Genomic DNA, 16,765 nt, shown 5'->3' with positions numbered 1-16,765 from the left:
GCAGAGAAGAGAATGTTTGATTACATGAAGTTATCATCTCTCATTACATTCATCAGATTGTTGATTTGAAGAATCTTCCGCATCAGCCAAACCAGAATTTTTCAGCAACTTTATATCAGCTTTTTGAAACAACGTGGTCGTGATATAATTGTCCTCTACGTGAGATATATTCTTCTGGTCGTATGTATTCACGTTGTTTTGTGAAATTCCTGGAGTTTTTTTCCTAAAATTAATAGGCGTATTCGGCGTATAACGACAATCTTGCATCATTTGAATCATCTGATCCAACGCTTGGAGTTGATAATCAGCGGCAGAATAAGACTTCTTCATTTCAACTGATGCGAATAGGTTGTATGAGTTGAAAATATCGAACCAGATATTAGAAATTTCTTGAATTCCGCTACAATACTGGCTTCTTTTTCTTCGGCTGTATATATGAACCGTTGTTTCAGAACAGTTGATGTTGTGTGAGACAGAAGTTGAGCGGCCTTTGCAACGTTCTGTTTTTCGAGAGATGTCAGATTGATTTGTCCATGATTAAGAGCAAAAAGTGGAGTTAGCTCACAATAGGATTTGTCTTCAAAGATGATCCTAACTAACCTTGAGTCAATCTTGCAGTTTTTCCAAAGAAATCCCTCTCCCAACATCCAATTTCAACAACATTTCAACAATTTTAAATTATGTGGACCATCTTCGAATACATAAACATTCTCTTTTGTCATAGGATGTTCAAACTACGATTTATCTACGGTCACTCCCAAATTTTTGCGCAGCACTACGTTTCAGGTATTTTGTCCGAACTAATCGCAACTAAAGGGTGTGTCACATCAAATTGCATCACGGAAAAAACGTTGTAAAAATTTAATTTTTAGGAATTATATCTTCAGCTTTCGCTTATAATCAGATAAGAGTGTATAGATCACGTTGGCCATGCTTCACTGTCAATTTTTCGTAAATTTGGAAAAATGTCGTCGAACGAAAAAGAGCGTCGTGAATTAATCCTGTGCACTCATTTCGAGAATCCGGAGTTGTCACATCGGGACATCGGTAAGATGCTGGGAATCGTCCAATCCACGGTCAGCAGAGTACTAAAACGATACTTCGAGAACCTAACCATCGACCGGAAGGTGAAGAACGGCAAAAATGGATGCTCCGTCAGTGAAAAAGATCACAAGCGCGTAGTTAAGCAGTTTAGACGTGATCCGAGAAGTTCGGTCCGGGATGTCGCCAATAAGCTGAATTTGTCATGTTCATTCGTCCAGCGGACCAAGCAGCGGGAGGGCCTGCGTACATACAAGGTTCAGAAGGCTCCTAACCGCGACGAAAGGCAAAACATGGTGGGGAAAACGCGAGCCCGGAAGCTGTACACCGAAATGCTGACGAAGCCGCATTGCCTGGTAATGGACGACGAAACCTACGTCAAAGCGGACTTTCGTCAACTGCCGGGCATGTTGTTCTTCTCCGCAGAGGACAAATTCAGCGTTCCGGAGGAGATTCGCAAGCAGAAACTATCCAAGTTTGCCAAAAAGTATATGGTGTGGCAAGCGATCTGCTCTTGCGGAAAGCGGAGCGCCCCCTTCGTGATGACCGGCACGGTAAACGGGCAGGTTTACCTTAAGGAGTGCCTACAGAAGCGCTTACTACCACTATTGAAGCAGCACGAGGGCCCGACCATCTTCTGGCCGGATTTCGTTTCGTGCCACTATTCAAAGGACGTGTTGGAGTGGTACGAAGCAAACGGGGTCACCTTCGTGCCAAAGGAAATGAACCCGCCCAACGCGCCGGAGCTTCGCCCAATAGAGAAATATTGGGCGATTATGAAGCAGGCCCTCCGGAAGAACCCAAAAGTTGTCAAATCGGAGGCGGACTTCAAGAGAAAATGGATTTCTGTTAAAAAAAAACTACAACCTGACGTTGTACAGAACCTTATGGACGGGGTAAAGAGGAAGGTGCGAGCATACGGGCTTGGGCTCGAAGTATGAATAAAAAGAAAATGCCAAAAGTTGTTTAATAGCTTTTATTTTACTGTCTAAAATTTCAAAAGGATCGGTCTACTGGGCGAATTTCTACAGCGTTTTTTCCGTGATGCAATTTGATGTGACACACCCTTTATGTTGTAACGGATTGCGTGTATCTCGCAAATTGTTTTGACGTAGAACTACGTCTTTCAGGAAGGGTGCCAAATCAGAAAACAAGTCACGTTTTTATGAAAGAAAGTTAACGGTAATAATTATTTTCACTGTGAACGAATTCTCAAGACATACCAATCGAATCGGAAATTCTCTAAGATCTGTTTGATATGCTATACATTACAATTCGCTAATCTCTAAACGGTTTAAATTCATGAAAACTGGAAGAACTTCCTTTTTTCCCATACATTTGTTCTGCCGATTTGTGTGCTAACCCTACTCGTATTTCGAATACTTATAACTCGAACTTTTCTTAACAGATCTTAATATTTTTAATGAGATGAACAATTGAATAACTTAAAATGTCAAGCGTTATCTAAAAGCCCTAACTGCCAAGTTTCATTTACGGTTTACGGTTTCCCCAAATCGTTGTACCAGTGGAAATCCGCTTTGCAAATATACATGCAAGTCGGAGGATTTTTTGTTCTCACCGAGCTGTGTTTCCCTAACACGGACTTCAAAATCAATGTGCCTGGGGGAATCCGCTTTGCAAATATACATGAGATGTGTAATTATTTCAGAGGGAAATGTAAAATACAATGATTGTTTGACAATTTTTCCGTTTAAATATTTTGGTAGTCCTAGGCATCATATCAAACATAAAAGGACGTTCATCAAATTCATTGGTCACGAAGAACATAATCTATTACAAAAATTTCGATGCATTCTAAAATAATATTCGAAGTGGTCAACAAGTGGATTGCATAATATAATCGCGTAGTTCTACGTCGAAAATATGCGATCGTGTCCTAGATACAACCCCGTACAATTTTTTTTTGAAGAATTTGGCTGGTCATTGGTTGGTCAAAAGTAACGAACACAATTTGCTTCCCACTTGCAAACAATCCACGTACCATGATTATTTGTGCGTATTTGTACGGTTGAACATTCTTGGATCTTGACGCATGCTCATTTTATCGTCTGTTATAGAGCATGCCAGCTGCTTTTTTTGCATATCCAAGCCAACAATGTAGGGGAAATGGGGGGAATTTGGACCACCTAAGCAAATCGCCTAATATTTCCAAACCAATATGGTCTAAATATAAAATGTCACATTATACACTGAGTTGCACTTGTTTTCTCTCAATCAATAATGTTTAATCATTATTTTAAGCTTCAATTATCCAGATCAATATATATATATATATATATATATATATATATATATATATATATATATATATATATATATATATATATATATATATAAATGGATTTCTGTCTGTCTGTCTGTCTGTCTGTCTGATTTTTATGGACTCGGAAACTACTGAACCGATCTACATGAAAATTGGTATGTAGGGGAGAATTAATCAAGCAAATGAAACCTAATTAGGCAGGTGGAGGTTTTAGGGTGCAATAAATGTTTCTATGGTAGTTGGACACTCCACCCCCTATCTAAAGGGGGGCTGCCATACAAATAAAACTCAAATTTCTGCATTACTCGAGAATTAATCAAGCAAATGAAACAAAATTTAGCGTGTGGAGGATTGAATACTCGTTCCCCCTCTCTTAGGTGGGGCTTCCATACAACTGAAACACAAATATCTGCATAACTCGAGAATTAATCAATCAAATAAAACCAAATTTGGCATGCGATGTTTATGTAAAGTATTTTGAGATAATGTTACAATCAGTAACATTGTTCTGGAATTGTTACCAGGTGTCTTGGCCAGGTTCCAGACCAGAAAAATTGGATTAAGACCATCTCGAATTCTGCATTTTCACTGTTGTTCTAGCATTTTCAAATACTTTCGATACTTGGTCAAAGACAATCCGTTGGCTTGCGTTGCTCTTTCAAGCTCCTCCTCCTTCTAACGTTGTCTGCCCATCCTCTTTTTGTAATTCAGCGACATCTGGAATTAATTAGACCAAAAAAAAGCCTCAAACCTATAGGACTAATTCACCCCACAGAAACGTGTCCATTTCGCCCCACACAACATGCAAAAATTAAAATGTGATTAATTTCATTAATTGTTATCAAACCTACAGTTTTGATTGTTCGTCTTCTGTAGGCGAACAGAACTTTACTGCACAATACACGAAAAGTTTGTTTAATCAGCGGGAAAACCCTAAAACCACGATCGGAAAACTCACATTTTTTGACAATCAAATTGCTTGCAGTGTTTATGCTGCGGTTTCCTTCCACCTTTCGAATTTAACCAAAGTTTTTTTTACGTTAGGTACATACGATTCAACAATAGAAGGAGATTATTATAAATTATTATTATTATATTATATTATATTATAAAAAATCCAAGTTAAGTCGTATTTTTTTAGATAAAGGAATGAGTTGGACATACGGGGTGATATGTCCAACTCACAAATCAAATCATCGCGAATAAACTTATAACATCGCTTGCTAAAATAGTGAATAGCAAAGGCTGTTGAAATTTCATTCGGAGTCCAACATGGTTTCTGCTTGCGCCCAAGGATGACATCTGATATGATTGACATCACATTGGCTTTTTTGAGTAGTTCAATTCGCTGGCGTTTGCTACTAATGTACTGTGGAACTCCGAAATTTTATCCGCTGTTTGTGTTTTGTGTTTTTTCAACTCCTCTATCTTTTTCTTCAGTTCTTGTATAGTAGCCAAAACCGCGTTAAACTTCAAATTGAACACATTGGAAGTATACAGTTTGTTCTCCCTATTTTAACGACATCCAGGGAACATGCAGTGGTCTCACTAGAAAAAAATCGGACGATGTACTGTGGGAATAGCCAAAAACAATGTGAACCATGCTCTGTACAAATATTTTACAATTTACAGAATAGAAAGTACCATTTGAAAGCAGCATCCTACATTGCTTTGCACCAATAAGCTGGTGACGTATTCGATACCACTCATCATAACTGCCTTCATGAAAATGGCTTTTCAGAGGTTTACAGATCTTTGATTGGCCACAGTAATTGATCCACCTGTCTAATCTCTCTCCGCATTTTGGAAAAGTATGATAAACAATGTCCGGATCACTTTTTGTTAGTATAGTCTTGTTAACGCATCCTTTCACTGCGCAATAATACGGCATCTAAAATGAAGGGGGGGAAAGTAATGTGCGTTAATTGCAGTGATGATATTCCAGAATTTGCACATTGTTGAATTACGTACTGTGACTTTTGTTCTCCGTTTAGCACTGAACTGTTTCTTTTTTCGAAAATTTTATATTTTTTATCTTCACGAGCTGAAATGCCACCGTAGCAATATCGGTAAACAAAAATTTCCGCTGTCATTAATTGTCCTCTCTCGCATATTCCATGTCTCGCATGTTCCATGTAAAAAACGAACCACCCGTCAATTCCAGCTCCTAGCACCGCAATTCTGTATTATCTACTATTCGTTAGGGACAATTCAAATCAAATAGTGACCGCCAGACTAATACCATGGCAATCACTATTTGCTTATCTCCGGCTAATTGAACATAAACTCTTTGTCCCCACCAGAGGATCCAGTTTCCGCATGCAGTTAAAAGTATGCAAACGCTTGAGATTCTTCGTGTCGAATCGAATCCTAGCAGTTTGGGACTCGCACATTGTACGCTTCCACACGCCACCTGGAAAAACTCTGGAAAATTGAAATAAAAATGCAAATTCACCTTATTCCCAACCATCATTATCGTTAAACCCATCATCCGATTCAGTTCCACAGACGACGATACAACTTTTGCTTCACAGGAGCAACAAAAAAAGAATTTCAGATAATGAATTCCAGGATGGAGAGATAGAGAGCGAAAGCGGAAGATCGCACCAAGGAAAAGAGCAAACAGAAAGTTAAAAAGTTTCGAAGTTATACAGAACAATGAGCAAGCTGCGATTAATTGCTCCGGAAATGCATTGTAAGCGAATCGGGGCCAAATGACGACGCGTGGAATGATGTTTTATTGCTAAAGATGTTGTAACTCATTACCGCAGGCGGAAGTGAATGATTACCAAAGAAGATGTAATCTTCTGATACATTGTTTGCAGTCCAACAAACCGTTTTAATTTAGTTTAGAAATCGTTTTTGTTTTGTTTCTAGTGATCTTATTTGCCATAAGGGAAGTTCAAATAGTTTCCCTATGTCCTTCCTTACGCGTCACAATTGAAATTTCTATGGTAGCAGTTCCTGAAACTTCTCCAAAACGAGTTAAGGGCAAACAAATCTGACCCAATATTAACCGATATTTTTTGGCCAGTGTTACCGTAAAGAACATGTAAGATGTAAGTTAATTTATCCAATTACTCAACGGACACATTCTTTACAGATACACGGGCCGAAGGTTGCGCAGTCCACTGATCATTCAACAAGAGCTGAGGATTGTACCGCTCATGGCAACTCTACACTGGATTCCTCGAGTCGAGAAAGACGCACCACGCTAGATATGGGGTACAGACTAGGGGGACGTCGCTGATTAATGGTCAGCTGCATCCCAATAGGAAGTATCCCGTGTCGGGCGCACGTACAAAGCATTGGAGACTGCAACATCCCGATTATGACAATAAATTGTAATACTAATCTCGAGCCAACCGCGAGTAGTCGGTTACAAATCACTAACATAGCTAATAAGAAATATTGTCAAAATATTGAACTCCAGGCCCTGTCAGGCCAACGCCATATGAACTTTAACAAAAATATATCTATTTTGGAAAAAAAAAATTACACAAACGAAGTGAAAGTGATAGCATACTTTATGAACTCCTTACTTGTAATGAATCTAAGGCACTATGCTATGCGCCACAGAAAGTAACGCATTTGGATAAAAAAGCTACATTTCCTAAAGCTTGGTACAACTTATCTGTTTGAATTGAACGAAGTAGTTATAAAATAAAAAGGTAGCGGTCTACTCTATTGACGACAATTAAACAATTAGGTAAAACAATTTCCAAACAATTCAATGGTTCGGTTTGAGTGTGTTTAAACTCGGGATAAACGATCTATAAGAAGTGATGTCTGAGACAACTTCAAATACAAGACGCAGGTATACTCAGAACAAAAGGTAGAGCGTTGTGGCAAGATAATGCATCCAGCCACCGGGCGTTTCAGACTATCAAGAAAGCGAAGTCGATAGATCCATACTCACCCGATTTTAGCCCAACGGGTTACCATCTTTTCAAGTCAGTGAGCAATTATCTAAGGAACAAAAGCTTTCCTTCAAAGGAAAAACTAGAACACCAGAGAACATCGGAGAATTATTTTCAATTAATCCGTATCCGAAGTGTTATGTCAGAGACATAGATATGTTACCAGACCGGTGGGATAGTATCAATGAGAGTGGAGAAAAATAATGCACTATTCAATCAATTCAAAAACTGCTAGTTGTCGCGACTGGCCGGAAGCACACAAACGAAATTGTTGTCGATGAGCACTTCACGTTGGAGTATCGCGTATACAGGTGCGAATTCATTAAGACAGATGGAGTTTGCAAGTTTTTAACAACCCCCTTTGAAAACTTCAAAAACCTGGACTGACGCCAGCTCGGAACAGTTCCCCGTGAAGAGGAAGGAACTGAGTTTAGGTCGTCATGCTCACTTCGAGTGGCTCTCTTCAGCTCCGATGGAACTGAGGCAATCTTTGAGACTTTTCGTGCCTCAGCCCGTGACCTACAGTGACATGATGACAGAAGTTAGGACCAAAATGATGAATGTCAAAAGCTTGTTGAGCATCACTGGTCGTTTATTCCATGGCGGGTATTACCACTTAAAATAAAGATTACCATTTTTTTCGGATCAATGAGTAATTATTTCAAAAACAAACAAAAAAAATCACTGCCTCAAAAGAGAGAACATGTAGTAGACTGCTCAATTCGATAATATTGACGAAAGTTACCAAAAAGACAGTATCGTATAATAAATTACTGCTTGTAGACAAATCGCACCAAAATTCACATTATCCCGAAACTCCAAAGATCAAAACCTATATTCTTGCGCACTTATAGCGCCGATCAAAAATTCAAGTAGCCATCAATTTAACTTTGTTTCGTTATGTTCTTTTAGCGTTACGAGAAGAGCAAAATAAACAATGGTTGTTCGATTACAAGTTTCAATAAAAGAATCAGGGAAACTTGCTGGATAAAGCTTTGGATGAAGCATTCGGCTCTTGCTCTGGCATTGCGAATGACCATGAAAGGGGACATAATGAAATATTGCTGACACAAGCATCACATGCATATCCACAAAAATAACAAAAGTTTTTATGATATGAAATGATGATTTCGTCGTTTCTGTGAGTGCATTTATGAACGGTTATAAATTACCGTTCTTTTCAGGATACTTCAAAATCCACAATGCGCTATAATTGCAAGTTGGAAGCTTTTATAAACCCCCCAGATGGTATGCAGCCTAAAACTTGCTATAGCATATAGTTTGTAGTGGTTTGCAAACGAAGGAAAGCTTTTGAATGTAACAATGGGCTTTGCTATTTCATTATCCAAGGCCAAAAGTTGAAGTCACTATTTTTCGGGATTTGCTACTGAGCATGTTTACGTAATTGTTGGAATGTCTAACACCATTAGAAACACATTGTTGAAAAAAAATATGTTTAAAAATGTTTAAATACACTCGATAAAAAAATTAGAGGAACAGAGTGGGAAATCGAAATTTTTAAGTTTTAGAGTTTTAAAATGCCGTATCTTTGTGAAAAAACAATACGGTTATGGAATGTACATAATTTTAAAGTTTTCACGTTTTGGTATATTTAACGAGCGCCAGAAACAACCAAAAGTGGCCAACAGAAGAGATGTTGTGTTCCATCAGGACAATGCAAGGCCACACAAGTCTGTAGTGACTCGCCAGAAACTCCGGGAGCTTGATTGGGAAGTTTTAATGCATCTACCATATAGTCCGGACCCAGCACCCAGCGATTATCACCCTTTTCCCGCATTGCAAAACTTCCTGGGTGATAAAAAATTGGGATCGAGAGAAGATTGTGAATATCTATAACTAAAGTGTTTCCCAGTAAGGACCAAGATTTCTATGATAGAGACATTATGAAGCTACCTTCAAAATGGTTACAAATTGACCAAACAAAATGGTGCATATTCTACAATATAAAACATCAAAAATAATGTTTTGAATTTACGCAAAAATGGATTTCTTTTCCCCCAAATTAATATTAATGCTCTTTATCAGCACAAGCTTCAGTAGTTATAGATTTGATAAAAAATAACTTATAAAATAGAAACAGTGAGAGGACTAACGTTCCTATAGGAACTTCATTTCATTCGTATGCATCTGAAATACTTTCTTGTATAACCGATTCAATCGAAACTTTTATTGAAGCTATTCCAATCTCCGAGCAGTTTTAAGAAATTCTAAAAACTATAGTATATAGTATATATAGTATAGTATATTATCACTTGTATTTATCAAGTATTGTTTTCTCGATACTTGGTACTACAATGGATAGCTATAAAAATTAGCTACATCCCATTCAGTTATTGAGAGGGATTCGTACACTTCTCCCCTCTCGATATTATTACACTACTATTTTGCATCAATTATCTTTTTTTAAACCGAATCCAAACACTGAAACTCCGCTCTCGTAAGAAAAGTTCACCTCACCATCCAAATAGAAAGAAGATAAAACCCATCATGCATAAAACACTCGTAATGAAAATTCCGAACAGATAAAGCACAAAATTAAGAGCCATCCCCATGCTATGCTACGGATTCGCACACCTCTTCCCATACATACAATATACGTACGCAGCACTTTTCCGCATCTTCCGCCAGGAGTAAGTTTGACAAACATTAGAAAACGCTGAAGAATAATTTATAACTGATGATAAGCAAATATACGGCGAAGGCTCCAGGAGCGTTCGTTCGCTACCGGTGGTGGCCACCGGTAATGTAGCGTAGCCATGCTCCCGTCGGTGGTGGTCTTCTTGGTTGGTGTTACTTTGGGGGGTTGAAGAAATTGAAGACTGTTGCTCCGAGGTGGAAGATGATGTGCTACTTGGGTAGCTAAGATTCTGCTCGTTGGGCCTTCGTTCCGAGTCCTCCTCATTAGCGGTCGTCTGCAATTGTTTAGCTGAGTGTAGCACGAGAAGGGCCTGAAATATGTTCAGTATCAATATTGAGTTGTTAATTACAGTATTTTGGAGATTTAGCTCAACTGTAGCTCAAAGAAATATTGATTTATCACGGCTTCAATTAAAAATATCCAACAGATGCAAATTACACATCGTATACACCTACAACATTATTCTCGAGACGCTCAAATGTGGTCATGAACTGGTCTGGCATAATAATCTTTCGAACGGCACGGGACGGCATTTCCACGGCAGGTGTTGTTGAATTTAGTCGATCATTTTTCGCTGGCCGACGTCGCGCTATTAGTTGTTCCGGATTTTTGCTACAAATTAAAAAAAAAACTGTTAGTAGTGATATACTGATTTTATAGAAACAAAAAGTAACAATGCATTTACAAAAAATGTTTTATTTAAGTCTTCACTCAATTCAATTTTCGACGAGCAAGTTTATCGGACCGGAGCGACATCGGAGTCTCGACAATAAAAAAAACAAAACATCCGGCGAGAATCGGATTGACATCCCCAAACCACAAAACGAAAGCGCAACAGAATGAAAGGGGCAGTGTAATTTGGTTTGCCGCTGAATAATTATCAAAGAATAAAGTTGGAAATTGTTTTAGGTCTTATTATAATCTCTACTCCCGAGTAAGCAAAAGGAATAGGTCCGAGTGAGGGAGGGAAGTAAATCATTCCCAAAGCTAGGCTGCTGATTTTTTCGTCAAATTAATTTTCCTGTTGGGTATGGGAAGTATCCGAATTGCGGCGAGCGGTAAGCAGTGGTGGACTTGGGGTAGTGTGTGAAAATATTCAGATGGAAGAAAATGATTGCTGTTAATAGTAATTTCAAAAAAATTAAGCTGGAGAATAAGTTTCTTTAAGCTAGTAGCTGAGAGTCATAGTTCAATTAAATTTCTGTTAAAGTATTCAACACATATACCAAGTTTAAAATGTTACTCTCTTAACACGCTACTAATTAAATTTTATGGTTTTTATTTTTTCTAAAACTAAAACTCAATCAAACATCCTCGAACTGAATGTCTTGAAAATGACATTACCGAAAAAAAAATATAAATTCGATGCGTTATGCTATCTTGGATGCGACATTTTAACTAAACAGTGGCTGAATATTTTGACGAGGTAACGAAATACAATTAGGTGTGCCGGTAAGTTTCTTCGGTTTTACAACAGATAGCGGAACTTGATTATTATTCCAGTGAATCAAATTTTCAGACATTCGTCGGAAAGCTACTGTCATTGCGCGTCTTTTTTAGTAGATGTCATAAAGTTGAAGCGTAAACAACATAGTTTTTGCCACTTCGAATATGTCAAATTTCGTACAAACGAGAGTGTTTTTGCGGGGAGTGTTACTCCATTACTTCAATATGAAGAAAAAAGCTGCAGAAAGTCATCGCATTTTGGTGGAAGTTTATGGTGACCATGCTCCAACTAAGACGACATGTCAAACATAGTTTACATGGTTTAAAAGTGGTAATTGTGACTTGGAAGACGAAGAACGTTCCGGACCGCCAAAAAAGTTTGAAGATGAAGAATTGGAGGCTTTAATCGATTAAGATCCGTCACAATCGCAACAAGAACTTGAAGATACACTTGGAGAATCTCAGCAAACCATAACCGATCGTTTAATATCAATGGGAATGACCCGAAAAATGAATTGAAGCTATGAGACGTCGAACGCCGTTTCTTCACGTGCGAACAACTGCTCCAACGGCATAAAAGAAAGGTTTTTTTTGCATCGAATCGTTACTGGCGATGAAAAGTGGCGCCAATACGACAATTCTAAACGTTGGGCAACGTATGGATACCCCGGCCAAGCATCAACATCGACGGCCGCGCGAAATATTCACGGCCAGAATGGTTTTGCTGTCTATTTGGTGGGACCAGCTGGGTGTGGTGTACTATGAGCTGCTGAAACCGAATGGAAACATTACGGAGGACCTCTACCGCCGCATGTCGCGAAACCGGTCAAAATATACTTGGAAACGCTGAAATGGGAGGTCCTATCCCACCCGCCGTATTCTCCAGACATTGCTCTGTTACTACCCTTTTCGATCCTTTTCGATCGATGCAACATGGCCTGGTTGAACAGCACTTCTCCAATTTTGATGAAGTTAAAAATTGGATCGATCCGTGGTTAGCCGACAAACCGGCTGATTATTTCCGCAAAGGGATCCGTGAATTGCCTGGAAGATGGGGAAAAGTTGTGACTAGCGATGGGCAATACTTTGAGTATTAAATTTTGAACCATTTTAGCAGAATAAAGCATTAATTTTTGAAAAAAAAAACGAAAAAACTTACCGGTACTTCTATTACCATGATCAAAAAGTTCAAGGAATCACCACCGTGAGGCGCCCTCAGTCATCCGTTTTTATACCATACACAATGCCATTGTTATTCGTGAACATCCGCCAAAAAACGAAACGAATACCTTTTAGCAAGCACCGAATTAACCTAATTTGGCTCCCTGCGACTTTTTACTATTCGAAAGACTCAAGAAACCGCTCCTCGGAACACGTTTCATCCGAGATGAGATGATGGCGCTGATGACCATACCGCAAATCGAATAAAGTAAAAGGATCAAGCGCTGGCATAAGTGCGTTGCAGTCGATATTGATGTGTAATCTTGTATTTTTCATTTCCTGAATAAATTTCGGGAACTGTTTGATCAAGGTAGTGTAGCGAAGGGTGGTCCTGAACCAACCCTCCAAATTGCAAAAGCCATAAAATACCTAAAACGTTAATTTCTTGGCGACTTCGGCGTTGGATTGAATCGGAAGGTTCTTTATTTTGTTTTCTACCAGTTGGGATGGTTCATGTGTGTATCGGATAAGTACTATTTGTTTACTCTTAATGCATGAGGAATACAAACATAAGTTGTGGAGGAAGATAGAAGATCTGTTGTCGTCAAGTATGTGATTCTTTTCCACCGCCAAGTCCTTGAAGTTTTTCGAGTGAGAAAACTGGATGAACGAAAACTTTAAGTGGATTTTTCGGTCATTTGGAGGTTTCCGGTTACTGCTTGTTGTTTTTCGCGTAGTTTCTGGTAATTTTCTCGACGATGATAAGGTGGTACTTTTACGGGAGACGACGCAATGTGAATTACAGCTCTTAGCTTGGAGTTTCCTAGCTGGAACATCCTTCATATTTATGTGTATGTTTCCATTGACTCTTTTTAAGAGTCAATGCTCTTTGCCCTCGCCCTTGCCCTTTTTAAGACTTTCGCTTTTGTTTTGTTATCCGCCGAACACTACGCTTACATTTCGTGGTCATGTCTGGGTCACAATCAAAATTAGAAGGCATTCCGATTATGTTGAGCTGCGCATGCTTCTTACGACATCGGATGTAAATAATGAACAAAAATGTATATCTATTATATATTGACGTAGGATTACGTCTTTCGGGAACATACTGGGGTACAAATTGAAAACCGAAAATCGAGCACATCGTGAAAATTGTCCAATTTCAAACGCTTATTGCTCAGTCATTTCATGATGGATTGATACAATTTTTGCGTCAATCGATTTCGGCAGTCCATAACCATTTTTTATATTGAAGAAAATAATATATGTCATGAAACTAACTATCGAACAATTGTAAAATCTCAACCCCTATCCTAACGGAAATATCCACTTATGATTGGTCGAAATTGACGGCACATGCAGCGGGTCCCTAACAGAGACATCAAAACCAAGCTGCCTCGGGAAAATCGGCATTGCAAATACATGAAGGTAAGGGGAACTTTTGTTCATACATCAAAACCAAGCTGCCTAGGAGAAATTGACATTGCAAATATATGCAAGTCGGGGGCATTTTTATATTGTAAATAAGGTGAGTGTTGGGTTATGTTTTCAAAAATTGTCTTTCAGATCGATTTCTTTGAGCCGGTCACAAATTTGTATTTCGTTGTAACGTAGCTTTAGCTGTAAGTTTATTTGTAATATAGTTTTACAATAGTTCATAAGTATATATTAATCAGACTTACAAAATTCGGTTTGCCGGTGTAGTATTAGACAATTAATTCTTCCGCAAACAGCAAACTTCAATTTCACTTTCTATATAATTATGTAAAGTTAGGTTAAGCTTCGAGTAATTTAGCACCTAAGTAATTTTATCGTAGGTTCTTACAATTCGCATGAACTGGTATAGAATAAGTAACTTTAAGTAATTGTAAGCAACTTTAAGGCCAATAGCTTTAGGAATGCTTTAGTAATAATATAGTTTAAAGAAAGTTCAATTTACGCCACCTTTTGACTGCACACTCTATCTAGGAATGAATGCAGGGAATAGAAACAATGACTACTAATGTTCTTTTTTGCTTTTTTCCTTCTTGCTGTCTTCTGTCAGATCGACGTTTTGACCACCACCGATGCAAACTCGACTGTAACGTCTTATGCCGTGTTGCTAGTACCAACAGTGAATGATACGATTAATTCTAGCAAATAAAATTTGAATTAGGAAATTAAATGTTGGTTGCTTCGTGAAATTTCATATCAATGACCGATCATATATTGTGAAGAATTTTAGTATATGGTAGCACTGCCGTTCTACGCATAGTTGTCCCATGTTCCAAAATCAGCAACTGAGAAAAAAGCATTCAAAGTTTTCTAGCATATTTGTCTACCAGAAGCTTCAGACATTTCGGTTTAGCAATACACTGGGTTTTTTATAAGCAGAGAACTATGAACAGATCCCCTCATTTGAATCCATCAATCTTTGTTACAGGCTTAAAAATTCATGGTGGGACAGTTATGCCTAGAATATCAACATGGGACAATTGAACTTGATGTTGATTTTTGAAATACTGGGAACAAGCAATAAGTTTGTGATTTTCCAAAAGATTATGCATAAAAACATCGTTTTATGAAGAAGGGAGTAATCTGCAATACTTTGCATAATATAAATCTCGTTGTTATTAGGCATTCGTTACGTGTTCTGTTAAACTTTTTTTTATTTGTTTGAGAATTAGTTCGTTTTCCCAAATCAAAAAAGAGTACATTAGCCCTGCTGAAATCGTGACATAAAATTATTGTACTCGAACCAATTTATTCGATGTGATTCTACAAAAAATATATGGTGGGGACAGTTATGAATAGAATATCAACATGGGACAGTTGAGCTTGATGTTGTTTTTTTGAAAGCTGGGAACAAACTATAACTTTTTTTGTGTTTTTCCGGAAGACTAGGCATAAAAATATCGTTTTATGATGAAAAGTGAAAATTGTCAAAAAGTAACATGGGACAATCATGCGTTGAACGGCAGAGCAGTTGTGTTAAAAATGACTTGATATATTAAAAGATTTATTTCAATTTTCATAAATAAAAACCAAGGTCTCGCTCGAGAACGGATCGTTTGGTTTAAGCTGTCTGTTTTTTTGTATTCATTTCCACCCAAGGAGTGTTTATACGGCGAGAAAAATTGGAAATGTGAAGAAATATTAGAAAAAGTGATTTTCTGTATGCTCTACATATAGTATTAGGCGTTGTTAGTCCAATTAAAATTCGCATTGGGTTGAATAAACACTCAGGAAGTAAACATTATGAAAGAAAATTACCTTTTCCATTTCACATATGTTTTCTTTATATTAAAGTAACATGTTTTCATTGATGAGAGAAATTGATGATTGTGTTGAGTATTGGTAATTATCTTATATTACATTGGTGAGTTTTTTTTCTTCATTTCATCCATACATAACACAGGAGGCATCTCGTCTTAAATCACAGATGGCGGTTTTCATCATATCTCGTTCCACTTCGGTATCTTTTATCTGATACGCACCATCCAACGACTGTTTATCATCCTTCTGTCATCATCACTCGGTAAACTCTGGTGGAGTGAACAAACAATACGCAACAACCAAACAATACGGCCCTTTTCAGGGCCACCAAATCATTATTAAAGAGTTTAACGATGTAATCAACAGAAAGCCTAACGAAATACTACGTCAACTATGCGGTCGTGTCTCGGACACAACCTTCCTTTGACATTTTCTCAAACAAACGAGTATTTGCAACCCCAATTCAAGGGGATTCATAGAACTAACATTTTCGGAAATTTTGATAGTCGATGTAGGTACCCTCTGCCAAAAAGTGAATTTTGATAAAAATGGCGTTTATGGGATTTCTCAAACACACGATTCAATTGCCGTTCCGAATCATATTTCGTACGCTTAAGGCATATGATGCAGAAAACAGATCTAAACTTTATGCACAGGTATTTTTTGGTAGATATTTTTAATAAATTAGTTCAATATGCTTTTAAGCTTTCTACTTTGGTACCTATTTGATTGTAAACGTAAGAAAATCATCGAATAAAATGCTTTTCAAATCAAGCGAATAAGAATCAAACTTCGGACACTAAATCAAATTTCGGACAGATTGAATTCAAATTTCGGACACTTTATTTTGTAATTTTATGGACGAAAATTACATTACACTTGATTATATTTTATAGTCAACTGCAAAACACCTACCAAGCAACCACAATAACCTGTTAACGATGATGAGAACTAATGAAACACGGGAGAAATTTGAATATTTATTAACGGGTAAATTCT

The 16,765-nt window shown here is 37.8% G+C and overlaps 1 protein-coding gene across 4 annotated transcripts in view; it reads right to left on the bottom strand.

Annotated features, from left to right (window-relative positions):
* The window catches only part of LOC129769228 (uncharacterized), a 150,422-nt gene that overhangs the window by 4,977 nt on the left and 128,680 nt on the right, over nt 1-16,765 (bottom strand). For all 4 annotated transcript variants that reach the window (XM_055771333.1, XM_055771334.1, XM_055771335.1 and 1 more), the window contains exons 6-7: nt 10,360-10,516; nt 9,868-10,214 (exon numbers count right to left, since the gene is read on the bottom strand). In XM_055771333.1, the coding sequence (XP_055627308.1) occupies nt 9,868-10,214; nt 10,360-10,516 (504 nt within the window). The remainder of the gene's footprint in view (nt 1-9,867; nt 10,215-10,359; nt 10,517-16,765) is intronic.

Source organism: Toxorhynchites rutilus, chromosome 2 (genome assembly GCF_029784135.1).
Source record: "Toxorhynchites rutilus septentrionalis strain SRP chromosome 2, ASM2978413v1, whole genome shotgun sequence".
Lineage (NCBI taxonomy): Eukaryota > Metazoa > Arthropoda > Insecta > Diptera > Culicidae > Toxorhynchites > Toxorhynchites rutilus.
Note: the sequence above shows the minus strand (reverse complement) of the source record. Positions and strands in the feature narration are given on the sequence as shown.